A 16,958-nucleotide genomic window follows, 5' to 3' on the forward strand; every position below is an offset into this window, starting at 1 on the left:
ACACTTGGTAGATAGATTCTAGTGTCACAACTAATATCAGTGTGTCTATACAAGGTTAACTCCATTGTCGCAAGCCAAGTGATGGTCTCAGATTCATTTTTGTGGGTGATGGCAAACCAATCGAGGTGGAAGTAATTGGAAAATTTAGATTATTATTAAAAACTAGATTTTATTTGGATTTAGAAGAGACTTTTATTATATCGTCATTTAGACAGAATGTGAATTCTATTTCTGTATTAAATAAATTTGGTTATTCATATTCATTTAGAAATGAAATATTTAATCTTTTTCTTAATTCAAATATGGTTTATTCTAGTTCTTTGTCAGTGTATTATAATCTTTATTTTCTTGATACAATTGCTTCTTATAATAAATTTTTGCATATTGGTACAAGAGGTATAAAGAGAAAAATAACTAAACAGGATTTTGCTTCTTTATGACACAAGAGATTAGGTCACGTCTCCCAAAGGAGAACTGAGAGATTTATGTTAGATGGAATTCTAGCTCCCCTTGATTTTTTAGATTTTGATAGATATATTTATTGTATCAAGGGGCTACAAACAAACATTAAAAGATTAAGTGCTAATAGAGTTATGGACGTATTAGAACTCATTCATACATATATTTGTGGACCGTTCCCTACGACTTCTTGAAATGATCAACAATATTTTATAACGTTTATAGATAATTATTCAAGATATGGCTACCTAAATCTCATTCATAAAAAATTCTAGTCCCTAGATGTGTTCAAAAATTTTAAAGTGGAAGTTAAAAATCAACTCAATAAAAGGATTAAGGTTGTTAGATCTAGCTTAGGTGGCGAATACTATGGTAGATCTAATGGATCAGGTGAACAACGTGCAGGGTTGTTTGCTTGATTCCTAGAAGAATGCAGTATCGTCCCACAGTACACCATGCCAGATTCTCCTAGAATGAATGGTGTTGCTGAACAACGAAATAGAACACTTAAGGATATAGTAAGGAGTGTGATTAATCATTCTACCTTACTTGAATCACTCTGGGGAGAAACATTAAAGACCGCAATATATTTACTCAACAGAGTTCCAACTAAAACAACTACAAAGACCCCTTATGAGCTTTAGACGGACAAGAAGGCTAGTTTGAGACATTTGTACATTTGAGGATATCTAGCTGATACTAGGCTTTATAGGCCACATAAAAAGAAACTAGACTCCAAAACTATTAGTTGTTATTTTGTTGGTTATTTTGAGCGATCCAAGGGTTATAAGTTTTATGATCCCACTACTAAGATAATATTTGAGACGAAAAATGTCTAGTTCTTTGAGGATGTTGAGTTTGCGGGGGGGGGGGGGGGGGAGGGGGGGGGGGAAGAGTTCGCGACCTTGTTTTTGAAGAGGAATGAGTCAATATTTATATTCTCTCAGGTGCTCTTGACAATGATCAAAATCAGATTCTTATATTTAGTATTGTTCAAAAAATAACTCCAAATCAAGACAATGTCATAATATCTCTCGTTCTTGTCCAAAAAACTGATCCTGCAACACAAACTTCACACCCTCAAGAACTTATGCCATTAAGAAGATTCATTGAAAGATGAGAAGTGTAATACCAGATGATTATATTGTATATCCCCAAGAATATGAGTTTGACATTGGCAAGATGGAAGATGATCCTATCAACTTCCGTTAAGCCATGGAAAGTTCTAACTCTCACAGGTGGATTGATGCCATGAATGAAGAGATAAAGTCCATAAAGAACAATGAAATTTGAGACCTTATCCCATTGCCTATAGATGCGAAACCTATTGGTTGCAAATGGATATTTAAGATCAAGAGGGATTCGAACGGTAATGTGGAGAGGTACAAGGCTCGTCTTGTTGTTAAGGGCTTTACACAGAAAAAAGACATCGATTATAAAGACATTTTCTCTCTGGTTTCTTGAAAGACTCTCTCAGGACTATAATGGCTTTAATGACACATTTTGATCTTGAGTTATATCATATGGATGTTAAGACAGTGTTTCTCAATGGTGACATTGATGAGATGATTTATATGGTGCAACCAGAAAACTTTGTATCCGAATATGCACAATAAATGGTTTACAAACTGAAAAAATCCATCTATGAACTTAAACAGGCTTCCCGTCAATGATATCACAAATTTCATTAAGTCATCATCTCGTTTGATTTTAAGATGAATTTAGTAGAAGATTGTGTATACCATAAGTTTAGTAGCAGTAAATATATTTTTTTGGTTTTATAAGTCGATGACATACTGCTTGCCAGGAATAATATAGGCTTATTGTACGAAATCAAGAAATTTCTGACAACGAAATTTGAGATAAAAAATCTTGGGAACGCTTATTTTGTATTAGGGATCCAGATACATCGGGATCGCTATCGGGGTATTTTTAGATTATCACAGAAAAACTATATCGAAAAGTTTCTTAAAATATTTGACATGCAAGATTGTAAACTAGGGGACACCTCCATGTCTAAAGCAGACAAGTTTACTCTAAGTCAATGCCCCAATAATGATTTAAAGACTACGAAGATGCAAAAGATTCCTTATGTTTCTGCTGTAGGGAGTCTTATGTATGCACAAGTTTGTACGCGTTCAGATATTGCTTACATTATTGGGATGTTTAGTAAATATTTAAGCAATCCATATATGAATCATTGAAAAAAAGTCAAACATGTCATACAGTATCTACAGAGAACAAATGATTATATGCTCATATACAGGAAGGTCAGATAAGTTAGAGATCATTGGTTATTCTGACTGATTTTGCCGGATGTCAAGACAGTAAAAAAGCTACATCATGCTATATTTACTTGCTTGTTAGGGAAGTTATTTCCTGAAAGAGTGCTAAACAAACACTTGTAGCATCTTTTACTATGACAGCAGAGTTTGTAGCTTGTTATGAGGCATCCAATCATGTAATATAACTACGAAATTTTGTTACTTCGCTGCGTATTGCTAATGGCATAAAAAGACCATTAAAGTTATTTTGTAACAATAAATCTGCAGTTATGTATTCTAACAATAGTAGGAGTTCGACGAAATCAAAACATATAGATATTAAGTTTCTTGTTGTTAAAGAAATAGTTCAGAGTAAGCAGATATCGATAGAATACATTGGAACAAACTCTATGATTACAAATCTGTTCACTAAGAGATTACTACCTAAGGTCTTTCATGAACACACTTTGCTCATATGGGTGTTGTATCCCTAGATGATGTATAATTTCAGTAGAAGTCTTGTACCATAGTTGCATTTATTTTATAAGACATGTCATAAATTATGTACTTTGGTTTGATTTATGGATATATGGTTTCATTTAAGTTTTTGCTTTTTGCATTTATGTTTATATATATTATTATCTCTAAATTTTTGTACAGTTGATCTCACTAAGGTTGAGGCAGAACCAGTTGGAAATAGACATGCTTAGATCACATAGCGTGTACTTTTCATGCTGCACATCCATGCTTGATCCATGTCATTCAATTATACTGATATGCATGACTAATGATGAGTTTAGCTACGTTAGCTATAACGAAGCCGCTTTGATCTTATGTTTTTATGATTGATGGACGAGATTGTTTGGTGATGCATTCAGGTATTAATAACACAATTCTGAGTACTCTTACCGTTATTAATGCATAATTAAGGTGTCACGTAAAACCCAAGTGGGAGATCGTTGGATTTTTCTGACGTGTTGGCTTAATGTGAACCTTAATGTACGTATCAGACTATCAATTTAATGTGCTCGTTTAAAAGTGATCAAATATGATCCAACAATATTAGATTTTAATGTATTGGGTTTAAGTATGGATTTGTAATGTGCAGATACTATTTTTATAATATTTTCACTTTATGATAGACGAAATGAAAATTGCAAAAGTTAGTTAATATAAAAGGTGGTTATGGTCTCTGAATCAAAAGATTGTCATTTTTATTTTTTTAAAATATCGTTACAAAAAAAAACTAGTTTCAAGGCGCCGTATTGATTCGAAAGATTCTTCCACCGGACGTGAACAAATTTAATGTGATGGATTCAGGTCAATTTTCGATTATATTTCTCTTTAATTCAGTGAAGATGTATGTTTAAAAAGAAATTTTGTTTTAACATTGTGTACCAAAAACTTAATGGTTATTGAGAGAAGGTATTGACCTCCATACTTTCTGTACTTTTGCTTTATATAAAGTTAGTGATCAATGCAATATTTGCATCAAGGAGAGTTTCCAGTTCAAGGGTACTTTCTCTCTACTTTTCTTTCTGTTCCAAGGCTCTAAACTCAGCAAATGGTATCAGAGTTACATTCTTGAGGGATCTATGAGGGAAAGAGAGTAATAAACACGTGAGGGAGTGAAATGACTTTTGAAAAATCTAATGACTTGTTTGAATCACTGTCATAATGAGTCATTTATGCTTAACAAGGAAGTAATCCTCCATGAAATGGCTCCATGAATATTAGTTTAATGAATTTATTCTCTGATGAGCATTTCTTCACCTCTTTTATGTCAATTATATAAATTACAAATGAAATAGATCACATCTCTTAGGATAAACATAATCTGTACCAATTTAATCTAAATCATGAATTTCTTTTTTCATGATCCTATTATTAGGAACCTTTGTGACTAGGTTTCCATTATTTTGATTTTTACTAGTCCTAATTGCTTATCTTAATTCCATAATGACATTTTATCATACGAGAATATAAATTATAGCCTAAATATATATGACAACACCTTATGATTAAAAAAAGTATATTTCATTACTATTACTCATAATTGAATAAGGTTATCATATAAATATACCTATTGAATTCCTTTAAGATTCAACTTTATATTAGATAACACGTGAACAAATTCTTTTTCATACAATGATGTGTTGATTTCCTTTTGAAGATTGGGAGTTTCTTGGTTGTTTTTTTATAGTTGATTTTATATACAAAATAAAGAATGATTAGAATTTGGAATAATAATGACTTCTTACAAGCATGAGCTAATTATTCAAAATTTTTAAAATGCCTCAATATATGGCTTTGATTATGCAATAATTATTTGCTAAACAAAGTGTATTAATATATATAACTCCTAAATTTTAGTCCACAATTCCTTGGAGTAGATCTTGTCCATGAGATCCCATGGTTATCTATTGCAACCTAAATTAGAACAACAAAAGTTGCAATATGGCGATGTTAATTTCTCCTTCATGGACTAGGAATTAAAGATTTGAGGAATATCTTATTGTTTTTTCTGAGAAAATAATCAACACTGAGTGTAAATTCTCAAGAGTTTAAAGCCTATCTAATTGGCATTTGTAATGATAAAGTTTTTTAGCTAGAAAATGACTTATTTGAAGTTAATGTTTCGAACTAGCTTGGTGATTAGATAACATTTTATCAGGTGGATATGGATTTTTTGTTGAAAAGGATAACCTAATTTTCCTTAGCTAATGCCTACTTATATGATAATTTGGTCAAAGATTTGTTTTAGATCTTCCAAAGGTTTCATATTTGCTTATTATACCCATTTATCCTTCTCCTTGTTCCATGATTGGCTTATGGATGATTGGGTAAAATTTTGATGAACATTCGGATGAGCATGTTGTAACCCGTGAATATAAATTAAGTGTTGTGCAACACTAGAAGAAATGGTAAAAAGTAAAAAAAAAAAAAAAAAAGAGAACCACAAGAACAAACCAAAAGCAAGGGAAAACTGTAAATTATTTTTGGTCTCTATTTTTTATTGTTACATTAAAATAAGAAAAAAAGAGGTTTTTAGAAAAAGTAAAAGAAAGATCTAAACTCATAAGCTCATATGGGTAGATTTTGGAAATAACAAAGACACAAAATCCTTAAAGATTGCCAAGTTGGAAGAGATGGTAGATGCTTCATAGTTGTTGGTTGAAGAGCATCGACAGTGTTAATGTTCGTCAATCTGGGTTTTCTCTCAAACTTTATGATAATTATGAACTTAATTGCATGGAATATGAGAGTCTTGGGAAGTAAGGAAAAAAAAATGCTATGAAAATATTGTTAAAGAATCTTCATCATATCTTCAAGAAAAAAAATGAAGGGCTTGTCAGAAAAAGAAAACAAATAAATCTAGAACTCTCATGGTAATACATAAAAGTTATCCTCTTGTTGGTTTTTCTAGGTATTTGTTATCTTACTGCAACTTAAATGGGCTTGTAGAGAGGGCCCAATTAGGCAAGCAACTTATGATGGAGGTGAATTAAGTTTCTTTACAATTTTTCAAAATTTTCTTTTAGGTGACAATTTAATTAATAAATACCAAATGATTGAGACAATGAATAAAGCAATGATTGCTAAGTAAGTGTTCATGATATTTATGAGATGAATTACAAGTTCTTAAACTCAACTACTAGTAAATATGCAAAAGGCAGACTTACGTAATAAATCGAATAAAGGTTGAGAGAGAGAGAGAGAAAGGCAAACTTGATTTTTATAAAGGTTTAGCCATTAGTGTACATCTACATCGTTTTCTCAAGTCAATTACTTGAGTATTTTCATTAAATTTCAAACTCAGCCATACAATTTAGTTGTTTCTTTTTGTATGAAGCTTCATCACTTCCTCACTCAAACATTTTCACTTAAGGAGAATTCTTTTTCCTCTTCTTATAAAACTTACTAGTGTAGATAAAAGGAGTTTATTTTTCTTTACAAATAATAGATTTACATGGTGAAGTATAAAAACTTTGAGCATGATTTTTCATGATTTAGTTAAAAGAAGATGAAGTTCTTCATGATAACAAAATGCAAGTTTTGAGCTCAAAATCTTATTCAAAATATGTTAAGTGAGTATAACTAAATACCCTACAACCAAAACTAGCCTATAGAGAGAGAGAGAGAGAGACAAAATTCAAATTCAAGCCATTTAGTGCATTATAACATACTTTTTGTACTTTATGCATTTTAATAAGATATAAAGGCACATATTTGCACCTTATTTCACATCTCATTTTCACATTCATTAAACGTTATGAAAACATGAAAAATAGTGTCAAGATAAAACTTAAAATGCTTTTTCTTTCACATGTTCGTATGTATTTATAGACCAAGAAAATAGTTGCGAGCATAACATATAAAATACTTCTTTTCAAATGTCAACAAGAAATGTATATGATAAAGCTCAAGTGAAATATATATGTAAAATTGTTTTTTCACATAAAAGGATTTTGGTAATAATCTAATGCTCATATCCTTTGAAGATATTCAAATGATAACTTCACAAACTTTAAAGTTTGAATCACAATGTGAAATATCTTTTTGAAGTTCCTTTTCACGTCTAATCTATATATTTTTTGAAGTTCTACAAACCTATGTGAAATAAAATATAGAACGATGTTTCACAAATCTTTTATTCCTCATTTAAATGAAGAACTTATGAGATTTTTAGTCTTGAAGCTCCTAAAATATTTTTTAGGCCATAAGAAAATTTCAAAGCATAATTTGATATTATTCTTAAGTTGAGGTTTGGAAAACTACTTACTTAGCTAAATAATATAGAATTATGGAGTCTAGTCTCTTGTCTTCCATTCTTGCTTCATTTCCTAAAATTCTTAGGCCTTGATCCTCTTTGCTTAAGATCTTTATTGTATTTGCTTGATGAAACTTAAAATAATTGTTAAGATAAATTATTTATTTTGTTAAATAATTAAAATTAATAAATATTTCCTAACAATCTCTTTATTTTTAGTAGATGAAAAAAAAAACTTAATTTAATGCATTAAAAGGGATAAGGAATTGGTGAGCGTGCTCCCCCTTAATATGAGCTCACCATAGAGAATTTTGAAATGGTATTTTTGGAAAAATAGCGATATCTCCATAAGAAATAATACCTCTATAATATTAAATATATATATATATATATATAGTACTTAAAGATGAACTTATTATTATTTATATGTATATACAATGTTGTAGTTAAATATTTATATGTATATACAATGTTGTAATAATGATACTATGTAATATGTGTTTAATTTTATCGAGTTAGATTTGAGAAGCGTAAATTATTTTATTTATATACTTGATGATATTTATTTTACACATTAAGCAAATGTAATTTTATTAATATTTATGTATTTTAAACACTACTATGATATGATTATTATTGTGTTTTTAAATACTTTGTAAACTATTATGATGAGATTAATGACTAGAAATTATTTTATAAATTTTGATAAATTTTAGTCCCCTAGTATTAGTATGTGATTTATGATCATGCCAACAAGAGGTAGACATTAGTTACTGCTTTTATCAATATAAGGTAATATTAGTGGATAAAATTTGTAATCTTGCTAATTGAAATTAAACATTGGCCATTTTGATCCTACTAATATGGGTTAAATATTAGTCATATTGACATATTAATATGAGTAGAATTAGTTCTAATAACGTACCATCAGTGACAAAATAATGCACTATATATTTGTGACTTTGTAATCCATGTCACTAAAGTTAAATAATACAGAACCCAGAATCAATCATTATGATAAAAAATTCTCAATAACATAAAAATTGAATCTCTAAATAACCCAAAATTAATTTGTGGTTGAGAACTAAAGTAATTGTGAAAAGTAATAAAAATTGATAAAATACGACAAGATTAAAGTGAAAGAAACTTGTAATTTTATTGATTTGATTTGGTGTGTTTACAACATAAACAATGAGGCCTTTATATAGTTATAAACTTTATTAATCCAAATAGAAATTGAAAACTAAATCCTAAGAAAACTTTAAATATAATATTATATAGAATTCTAATTAAAAATTAATTTAAAAACTCATAAACATAAATAGATTAAATCTCTTCTCTCTTAAATAGTGTAGAATTTCTTCAAACATTGTGCTTGCCTTGTCTTGGTCGGATTGAAATATTATTTTTCAATGAATTTTTTATGTAAACATTGTGTTGAAGATGAATAGAATTTCAGCCATATTTGAGTAAAAAATAACTCCTTTTTCTTGTGGGAATCAACTATAAAGGGGAATCTTTATCCCTTTGAACTTTCATAATTCAAACATGATTTCAACTCCTTTAAAATGCTAATTTATAAAAAAGAAACTGATAGGGACTCTTCCAAGATTGACTTCAAATTCCTTGAGGAAACTTATAGACAAATTCTACTTGAAATAGGACTCATAAAAACAATTTCTACCATGAGATGAAGAAGCATGTAATCCTAGGCAAAACTTGTAATAATAGAATTTTTCTATCTTATTTTGGCAAGAACTCTAAATTGATGAAGACTCTCGGTTTTGATGAAGTAGATCTCTTGAAACTCGATAATACTTGGTAGGATAAAGTTTCTTGAATCCTTATGAGATTTACTTGAAGTTAAAAGCTATTTATGAGGAGGATTGTATTCGGTTATAGAAGAATGAATATGATTAATATGCCTTAGAAGAGATGAGTGTCTAGGTATGAGTCTCCCAAATAAAGTAGACAGCTCTCTCATGTGAAAAACCCATGAGTTCACGATTGGGAGGACTCTTTTGACAATTTCATTATAATCATCTAGGTCATGGGATTTTAATGTGAGTTGCCCCCCTTCCCCCCCTACTCGCATGTTAAATGTGACCTTATTTTATATCGAGGACAATCTTGTTATGTAAAGATACTATGTATACTAATATTTTATTTTATTTTTTTGGTACATAAAGATGTTATATATGTATATATTGTTTCATAATATTTATGTGAAAAATAAATTTTTGAGAATATTTACATGACTGTGTTTAACATAAGCTACCAAATTTATTTATTTTAAGTGATTACTATTTTGTGTAAATATATTATATATCTATATCTATATCTATATCTATATTTTTTCTTTTTATATGGTAATGGCCAATTATTGAAATATTATTTATTTACTAGTTGTTTAGTTCATAAATCAATTATTTTCTTTTTCAAATCCTGTATATGAGATCTAGTCATGCATTGGAGTTTTGATATATATATATATATTTGTTAGAGATCATTCAAGATCTAAGTTACTTAAACATCATACCTTATGAATAAAGTTTTATCATAGAGTTATAATTAAATTTTATAAGGTTGATGAGAGAATAATTAAGTTTCAAAAAGCAAAGAGATTTTATACAATTTTTATAGTAATTTATTTTATCTCAATTGTATAATTTCATTTAATTTGTCAGTTATTGTATATTTATGAGATTCTTTATGAATATTGGGAATTATAACCTGTCTAAACATTGAGTTTAGAATGTCACAATTAAACTAATATATAATACTAGAATACTTAAATATTTAAGAATGTATATCTAAAATTAAATATTAGTTCTTTATTTAGTAATAGCAAATGTACTTCTATCATTTTGCTAAATCTCAAAATTTTTCTCCTTCGCGTATATAAAAGGTGATAATTATAGATTTTTTTCTTTTTAGTTTTTAGTTTTTTAATCAAATAGAAATGAGGCGTTAACAAAACATAAAATTCACATCATTTATACTGTATTTATGATTAGTTTGCTTGACCAATATTTATTTAATTGAAAGCATTTATGATAGTTGCACTTTTTCTAAAAGAACTCTCTAAATCAAGTACTCTTGATCACCCATAACTTATTTACTTAGGAATGATAGATCCTTAGCTGGTACTCATTCACCTTCATAATCAACTCAGACCACATCCAATAAGTATTAATTCTATCATATAAGACCTTTTATAGATTGCAATCACCTCAAGTCTGATGAATAGTCTACTTTCTTGCCATGATAGATCACCTTTGGTTTACAAGAAAGTTACAAGAAAGGTGATTGTAAGCTAGTTTATTTAATTTATTCTTGATTTTACATCCACATAATTCCTCTTACATCATCAGCATAAAATAGTAATAATATAGATCGAATCTCTTAATATAAATATAAAGTCTACCAATCTACTCTAGCCCATGAATGTTCCTTGTTTTTATGACTAGAAATCCTTTTATAGAAATAAAAAGCTAGATACCTACTTTTGCCATTTAACCTTATTGTTGAATCAAGATAAAGATTTGGTGATGGTGCATTTATGGTTGATGGTTAACAAGGTAGTGTTTTTTTAAATGTCAACATATGATCGATAAATAATAGTAGAACGATGCTCAATTTTTCTTATCCTGTATTTCGTGAAAAATATATTATCACACTAGCGATCTGCTATTGAAAACAATAATGAGTGACTCTATTGTACCAGCTGATAATTATGTGATTAAAGATGACAATTGTGGTCTCTTCTTTAGGTGTCTAATGTTCTTCACTTATGTCTTTTGTCTGCAATTTCTAGTCTTCTTTTTCAATATAGTTAGTGGATCTAGTTTAGATGATAGCTAATCAAATTATATTCTTAGTTCGATTGCAATAGATCATCATAGACCTGGATTTTATACTAACATAGACAAAAATGCGAATAAATTTGCTAGGTCTTATTAAGGCTCACACTAGGTGCTCTCAAAGCATGTAAGCTAGATGAATAACTTAAAATTAAATAGGACTTTCATATCACCCCAAAAAAAAAAAGCTTTTAGAACCGACAACAAAATATCTAGAGTTCTTGTATTTGTAATACTAATTAATCTAGTAAATAAACTATGATTAAATTTTTAATAAAAAATTATATATTTTATTAATTATGCAATACATATTGCATACCAATGATAACATAAGCTTCTAATGGCAACATACATAATAAGCACTTGAATCTATACTCTGGTAGAGAGGAGCAGAAGTACCCATCATCCATCTAACAAATAATTAGTTATGATTGAATTAATTTATAATACTACAATATTAAATGATTTAAGAATTTATATCTATCAAAATATTAGTTCTTTATTTAACAATAATAAAGTACTGCTATTATTCTTCTCGGCATAAAATGTTTCTCCTTTATATATATATATATAAAAGGTGAAATCATGGATCTTTTTCTTTCTCTTTGTGGCATCTAGTTCTTTTATTTAAATATGCATTTATATTATATTATTGTAGTTGTTGCAAGATGTTCGAGGAAATACCCACTAAGTTCAAGATGTTATGTATAAAAGTAGAAATATTAATCAAGTTCAATATGTAAGTCCCTTATTAAAAGTTAAAGGAGCTAATTATATAATTTGAATGGGGAAGAAAACAAACTCAGAACTGCTCATTGAAATGTTGTCTACGCATGTTTGAATGTTTTAGATCATTAAAGTTATTGAAGTCTAATTGTCTTTACTGTAAGAATAATGTTGGTATGATATTATTACTACAAAGGTGATGTTAATTTGATATCAATATTATAAAAATAGTATTTATTGACTGAGGTAAAAATAGATTAAAAAAAAATGACATATATGTCATTTAAATTATTGGCAATAAAATGACAGGAGATATTCTTCATTATATGCAAATCTAATATCGAAATCCTATATTAAATGTGTCATTGAAATTATATATATATGTATGTATGTATATATATATATATATCTGATTAATGCAATAATTACATGTTCCAAAAGTTAATAGCGGAGGTGGATGCACAACTTTTGTTTTGTTGTAAATGGGAAAACATCATAAAAGTAAGGCAAGGTACGATCTTCGAACGAACTTAAATGCCATTTATACGGTCCTCCTAGAAGTGCTTAAAGATGAACTTATTATTATTATTTTAAAAAATTTATTATATCTTTCAAGAATATATATGAGTTATTAACATCTCATCTTATATCTTACAAAAAATGTGATTGAAAATTTTCAAATTTTGTTCAAATAAATGTTCTAAAATGAATCAGTCATATTATAAGGTTTGATATTTTGTTTATATTCCTAATTATTTAGACCCCTAAAGCACCTACAATAATAATTATTTATTTTTATTATAGAGTAAACGATATTTAGAATTTTATTTGAGAACAATATTTCACTGCACCAAATTATGATCACACTCAAGTATTAATTATTTTAATTTGTTGTATTACAAATGATTTTAATGAAGGGTTTCATCAAACTCCAAGTTTGAAAAGTAAAGAGCTAGCCAGCTAGTATTATATTTTTATAACAAATACTATATATATGTGAGGCTCTCATTACGATTACTTGCCATATATATATATATATAATGCAAGAAATTAAAGGAGAGACTCTTCTTTTTTTTTTAAAAAAAAAAAAAGATAAAGAAAAAGGAGGGAGAAAGAGAAGATATGTACGTAAATATGGTGATGTTATTTATGTTTGTGAATATATAGAAACAGCTTGAATTGTTTGTATATATTTTTAAGGCCTTAAAAAGATGATAACGAGGAAGTTTAAAAAGTAAAAAGAAATAAATTAAAGAAGTTTAAAATGGCATTTTGGTAGTTTGTGCAAACAGCAGGCGTGAATCTGCGAACCATAATCGATAGAAATCATCCCCACGGAAATGTATGTCCAGAGACTGACTTTGCTCAGAAATCTGTAACGGAAAATGACAGTGCACTGCAAACATTACCACTCAAAACCCTAATCTTTGTTTTTCTTCTTTCTTTTTCTTTTTTTGTTTCTTATTAATGTCAAAAAATAAATCCTACCCAGCTACTCTATACTTCTCTTCTTGCTAACATGAACAAATAAATTAACAACTTCCTTTCCAAACATACATATATACTATAATGTTTCCACACGCATATAAATAATTGAAAAAATCTCATACAAGTCTATGAAAATTACTAGATTCACTGCATCTTACAAACTTAACATTGAAATCATACACACATTAATTCACCCACCATAATATCATGTCTCTGTTGTTAATCAAGACGGTCCTAAGCGAAGCTCAAGATCAACTTCCTCCATGGCTGCTGAATGATCTGCTGTAATTAATCTGTTGGCGCTGACATCAGCCGACTTCACCCACGGGGATTGAGCTTTGGTAGACGTAGATGACGGTGACAATGTAAAATTCAAAGGTGGGGTTATCAAGTGGTGAGAAGGATAGGGTGAGATAGAAAGAATAGTCGAAGGTGAATCAATGGTATCACCAGTTGGAGCTGCTAAAATCCCTTTAGGGTTAGGCAATTGGTAGAGAAGACACAAACCGCCATTTGCAGTTAAGTCTTGAGTTGGGATTATCATTGAAGTTGCAGCACGACCGGGCGGTTGTGGAGCCGAACTCTGGTGGAGCCGGGCTCGGTCGCGGCGATGAACATTCATGTGACCGCCTAGGGCTTGGGCTGACCGGAATTCTCGTCTGCAGAAAGTGCAGGTGTAGGACCTTGGTGGCCATGTAGTACCCATAATGTTACCTGTGTCTTGCTCAAAAGCTCTAACCTCCCATGAGTCATCTTCTTGTTCCGCGACTTGCGTAGGGTTCCACATCCATGCGCCGGGCGATAAGCTAGCTATGTTTCTGAGCTGGGTCAAGGAGAGAAGGCCGAGCTCAGCAGCCATGATGATTGTAACATTTGATTAGATATATATACATAAAGGTGATGTATGTAGAGGTGTGATGATATGGAATTAAAATTGGGTAAAATGTGGGTTAAATAGGGAATGGTGGAGGAGAGGGACGGAGACAAAATAAAACCCTAACACCGGTGGTATCACCAAAAATTTGCAGGGAGCTCTTGGAATTTAGTAATATTCACATTATTATATGTTGCCCACCAACAATACCTAGTTATCTCTCTATTCTTTGGCTTCAACGCCAACTATTTTTTTTAATGGGTTTTTAAATAATATAATAATATATGTATATGTATATATTATATTATTTATTTCCTACCACTAGACCTGCAGCATACTTAGTTAAAGGATATAAAAGTATGTGGCTTTATCTGGTAAATAATAAGATATGCTGGCTATTTCATTTCTAATAATTTAAATCCAATTTATCATGATTAGATATACTTAAATAGATAACCTAAAAAACTTAACCATTCTTTGATTAAATAATTAAGAGTACGAATTCGAGTTAAATTTATTAATTTTATATATATATTTTTTTTAATTACATAATTTTATTATTAATACATAAATGTCACATAATTATAAAATTTTTTAAATTTATGTCCAGAATTCTATATGGGTTTTGCCAGTTTAGAGCAGGCATCCAGGAAATTGAAAAACCAATTAAATCAGATGAGCCCATGGAGTTTGATCGAACTGATTGATTCTGGTAGAGTCAACTCTCTCCTATTTTAAGACAATTATTTATTTATTATTATTAGTTTCGTAGACAAGTTTTTTATATAAATTTACAGACCTTTTTTCTGTTATACTACTTTTCTGACATATTTCTTTAGAATCTATTTACTGATATGTTTTTTTTTTTTTTTTTTTGTTTTAAACACTAACATCTCGTTTGCCTGCAGTGATGAGTACCGAAAGAAATTGCTCGTGTAAAATTTTGGGAAAGGAGGTTAATTTAACATTGAGGGTATTATGAAGGGAACTGAAACTGTACTTACGTTTCACCATGTGAAAATTTTTGTTTAATAATTAAGGGAGAGTTTCATTTTTTTTTTATATTTTTTTTTATTACTTAAAAATTTGGAAAGTTTATTATATATACCTTCCGGCTTTTGTGAAACACATTAATTTTATACGTTCAAGAAAATATAATATAACGATACTATTAGTTTGTCAATGTTTGTTTATAGGGTGGAAAATATCCGATTTAGTTTTTTTTTTCTTCTTCTTCTTCTTCTTCTTTAACTAACACCTAAATCTACAGCACCAAGAAATTAACTTACAGTAAAAGACTGTCAACAAAATTCTCTTTTATTTCCGATGAAGTCTTTGCAAATGACTCCAAGTGGCTGTTAGAATAAGTTTCTCTGAGGCCATAACAAACGGAATGTACGTGTTATTATAACTTTTGCCCCTTCTACAATAAAATTCCATTGACATAGAAACCTATACCAACGGAATTTTGTCTATATAGGTTTGGTTGTATAAGCAGAGTTGTCATTAGTAAAAATAATATAGACGACGTTGTATAATTTAAATTTTTTATTTATATTATTGATTAGATTATGAATATAATTATCCCAAAAATTTAAAGTAACTGTAAAACCATAAAATTGTAAATATAACTCAAATCCAATAAATTATATTTATTAAAAAATGTTCATAAATTGAATTTATACTTCAGAATATCAAACATACAAATTTTTACTCTGAGAGTACTATCATTTCTATACAATTCATAACCTAAAATTTACAATTTGAACTCCACAATAATTAATAATCTTTAGTAGTACTTCAAATATGAAAAAAATAAAATAAAAATTATTTTTAGAATACAAATTACAAGATTGACAAATATACTATGGATAAAAACATGAAAACGATAAGACATATCTACCTAACAACAAAATATCATCCTAAATCTGAATTTTCAATTTTAAACTCATTTTCTAAATTCCCTTCATCTGGTCTAAGCCTCAAATCTGTAGATGGCAATTTTTCCTGCATATAAAAAATTGAATGGAATAGTGAACTCAAATGAAACAATTCCACTCAATGATCTTGCCTCCTACAGCTACTATTTTTGTAAATACATCTTCTCATCTACCTCCACAAGTAAAAGTGTTACGAATGTGAAGATGAAGCTTTGAACAGGTGAATTAGTAAGAGAAGCAAGAAATTAAGAAAAACTAAAAAATCGGAAAGGTACTAGTTTGCATTTGGAGGTCTTTCTCAAGAAGCTATTAATATGCATTTGAAAAATTTACTAGAGATTTACAATACATTCAAATAAAATGAAGTTTTTCGAGGATGTCGTTCGGCTTAAGCTTTTCCCCTTTCTTTTTAATAGATAAAGCCAAGATTTGGTTAATTTCCTTGCCACCAAGATCCATCACCATAAGGGAGGACATGTTGTAGAAGTTTCGAGGTAAGTACTTCCCTCTTAAAATAATCAAGTTGTACAATGAAACTATAATGATTGTGCAGGCCAATAATGACTATCTCTA

At 29.2% G+C, this 16,958-nt stretch overlaps 1 protein-coding gene across 1 annotated transcript; it reads right to left on the bottom strand.

Annotated features, from left to right (window-relative positions):
• Window positions 1-13,611: 13,611 nt before the first annotated feature.
• LOC110826361 (C2H2 and C2HC zinc fingers superfamily protein) lies at window positions 13,612-14,655 on the bottom strand. Its single transcript, XM_022056984.2, has one exon. The coding sequence runs from the start codon at window positions 14,428-14,430 to the stop codon at window positions 13,795-13,797; it is 636 nt and encodes a 211-aa protein (XP_021912676.1). The 5' UTR covers window positions 14,431-14,655; the 3' UTR covers window positions 13,612-13,794.
• Window positions 14,656-16,958: the final 2,303 nt, after the last annotated feature.

The sequence above is a fragment of the Carica papaya genome, chromosome 3 (assembly GCF_054855325.1).
Source record: "Carica papaya isolate Zhongbai chromosome 3, ASM5485532v1, whole genome shotgun sequence".
NCBI classification, from domain to species: Eukaryota; Viridiplantae; Streptophyta; class Magnoliopsida; order Brassicales; family Caricaceae; genus Carica; species Carica papaya.

What these genes read in the sequence shown, in the direction of transcription:
- LOC110826361 (XM_022056984.2), bottom strand. Translation starts at nt 14,430, where the DNA reads ATGGCTGCTGAGCTCGGCCTTCTCTCCTTGACCCAGCTCAGAAACATA.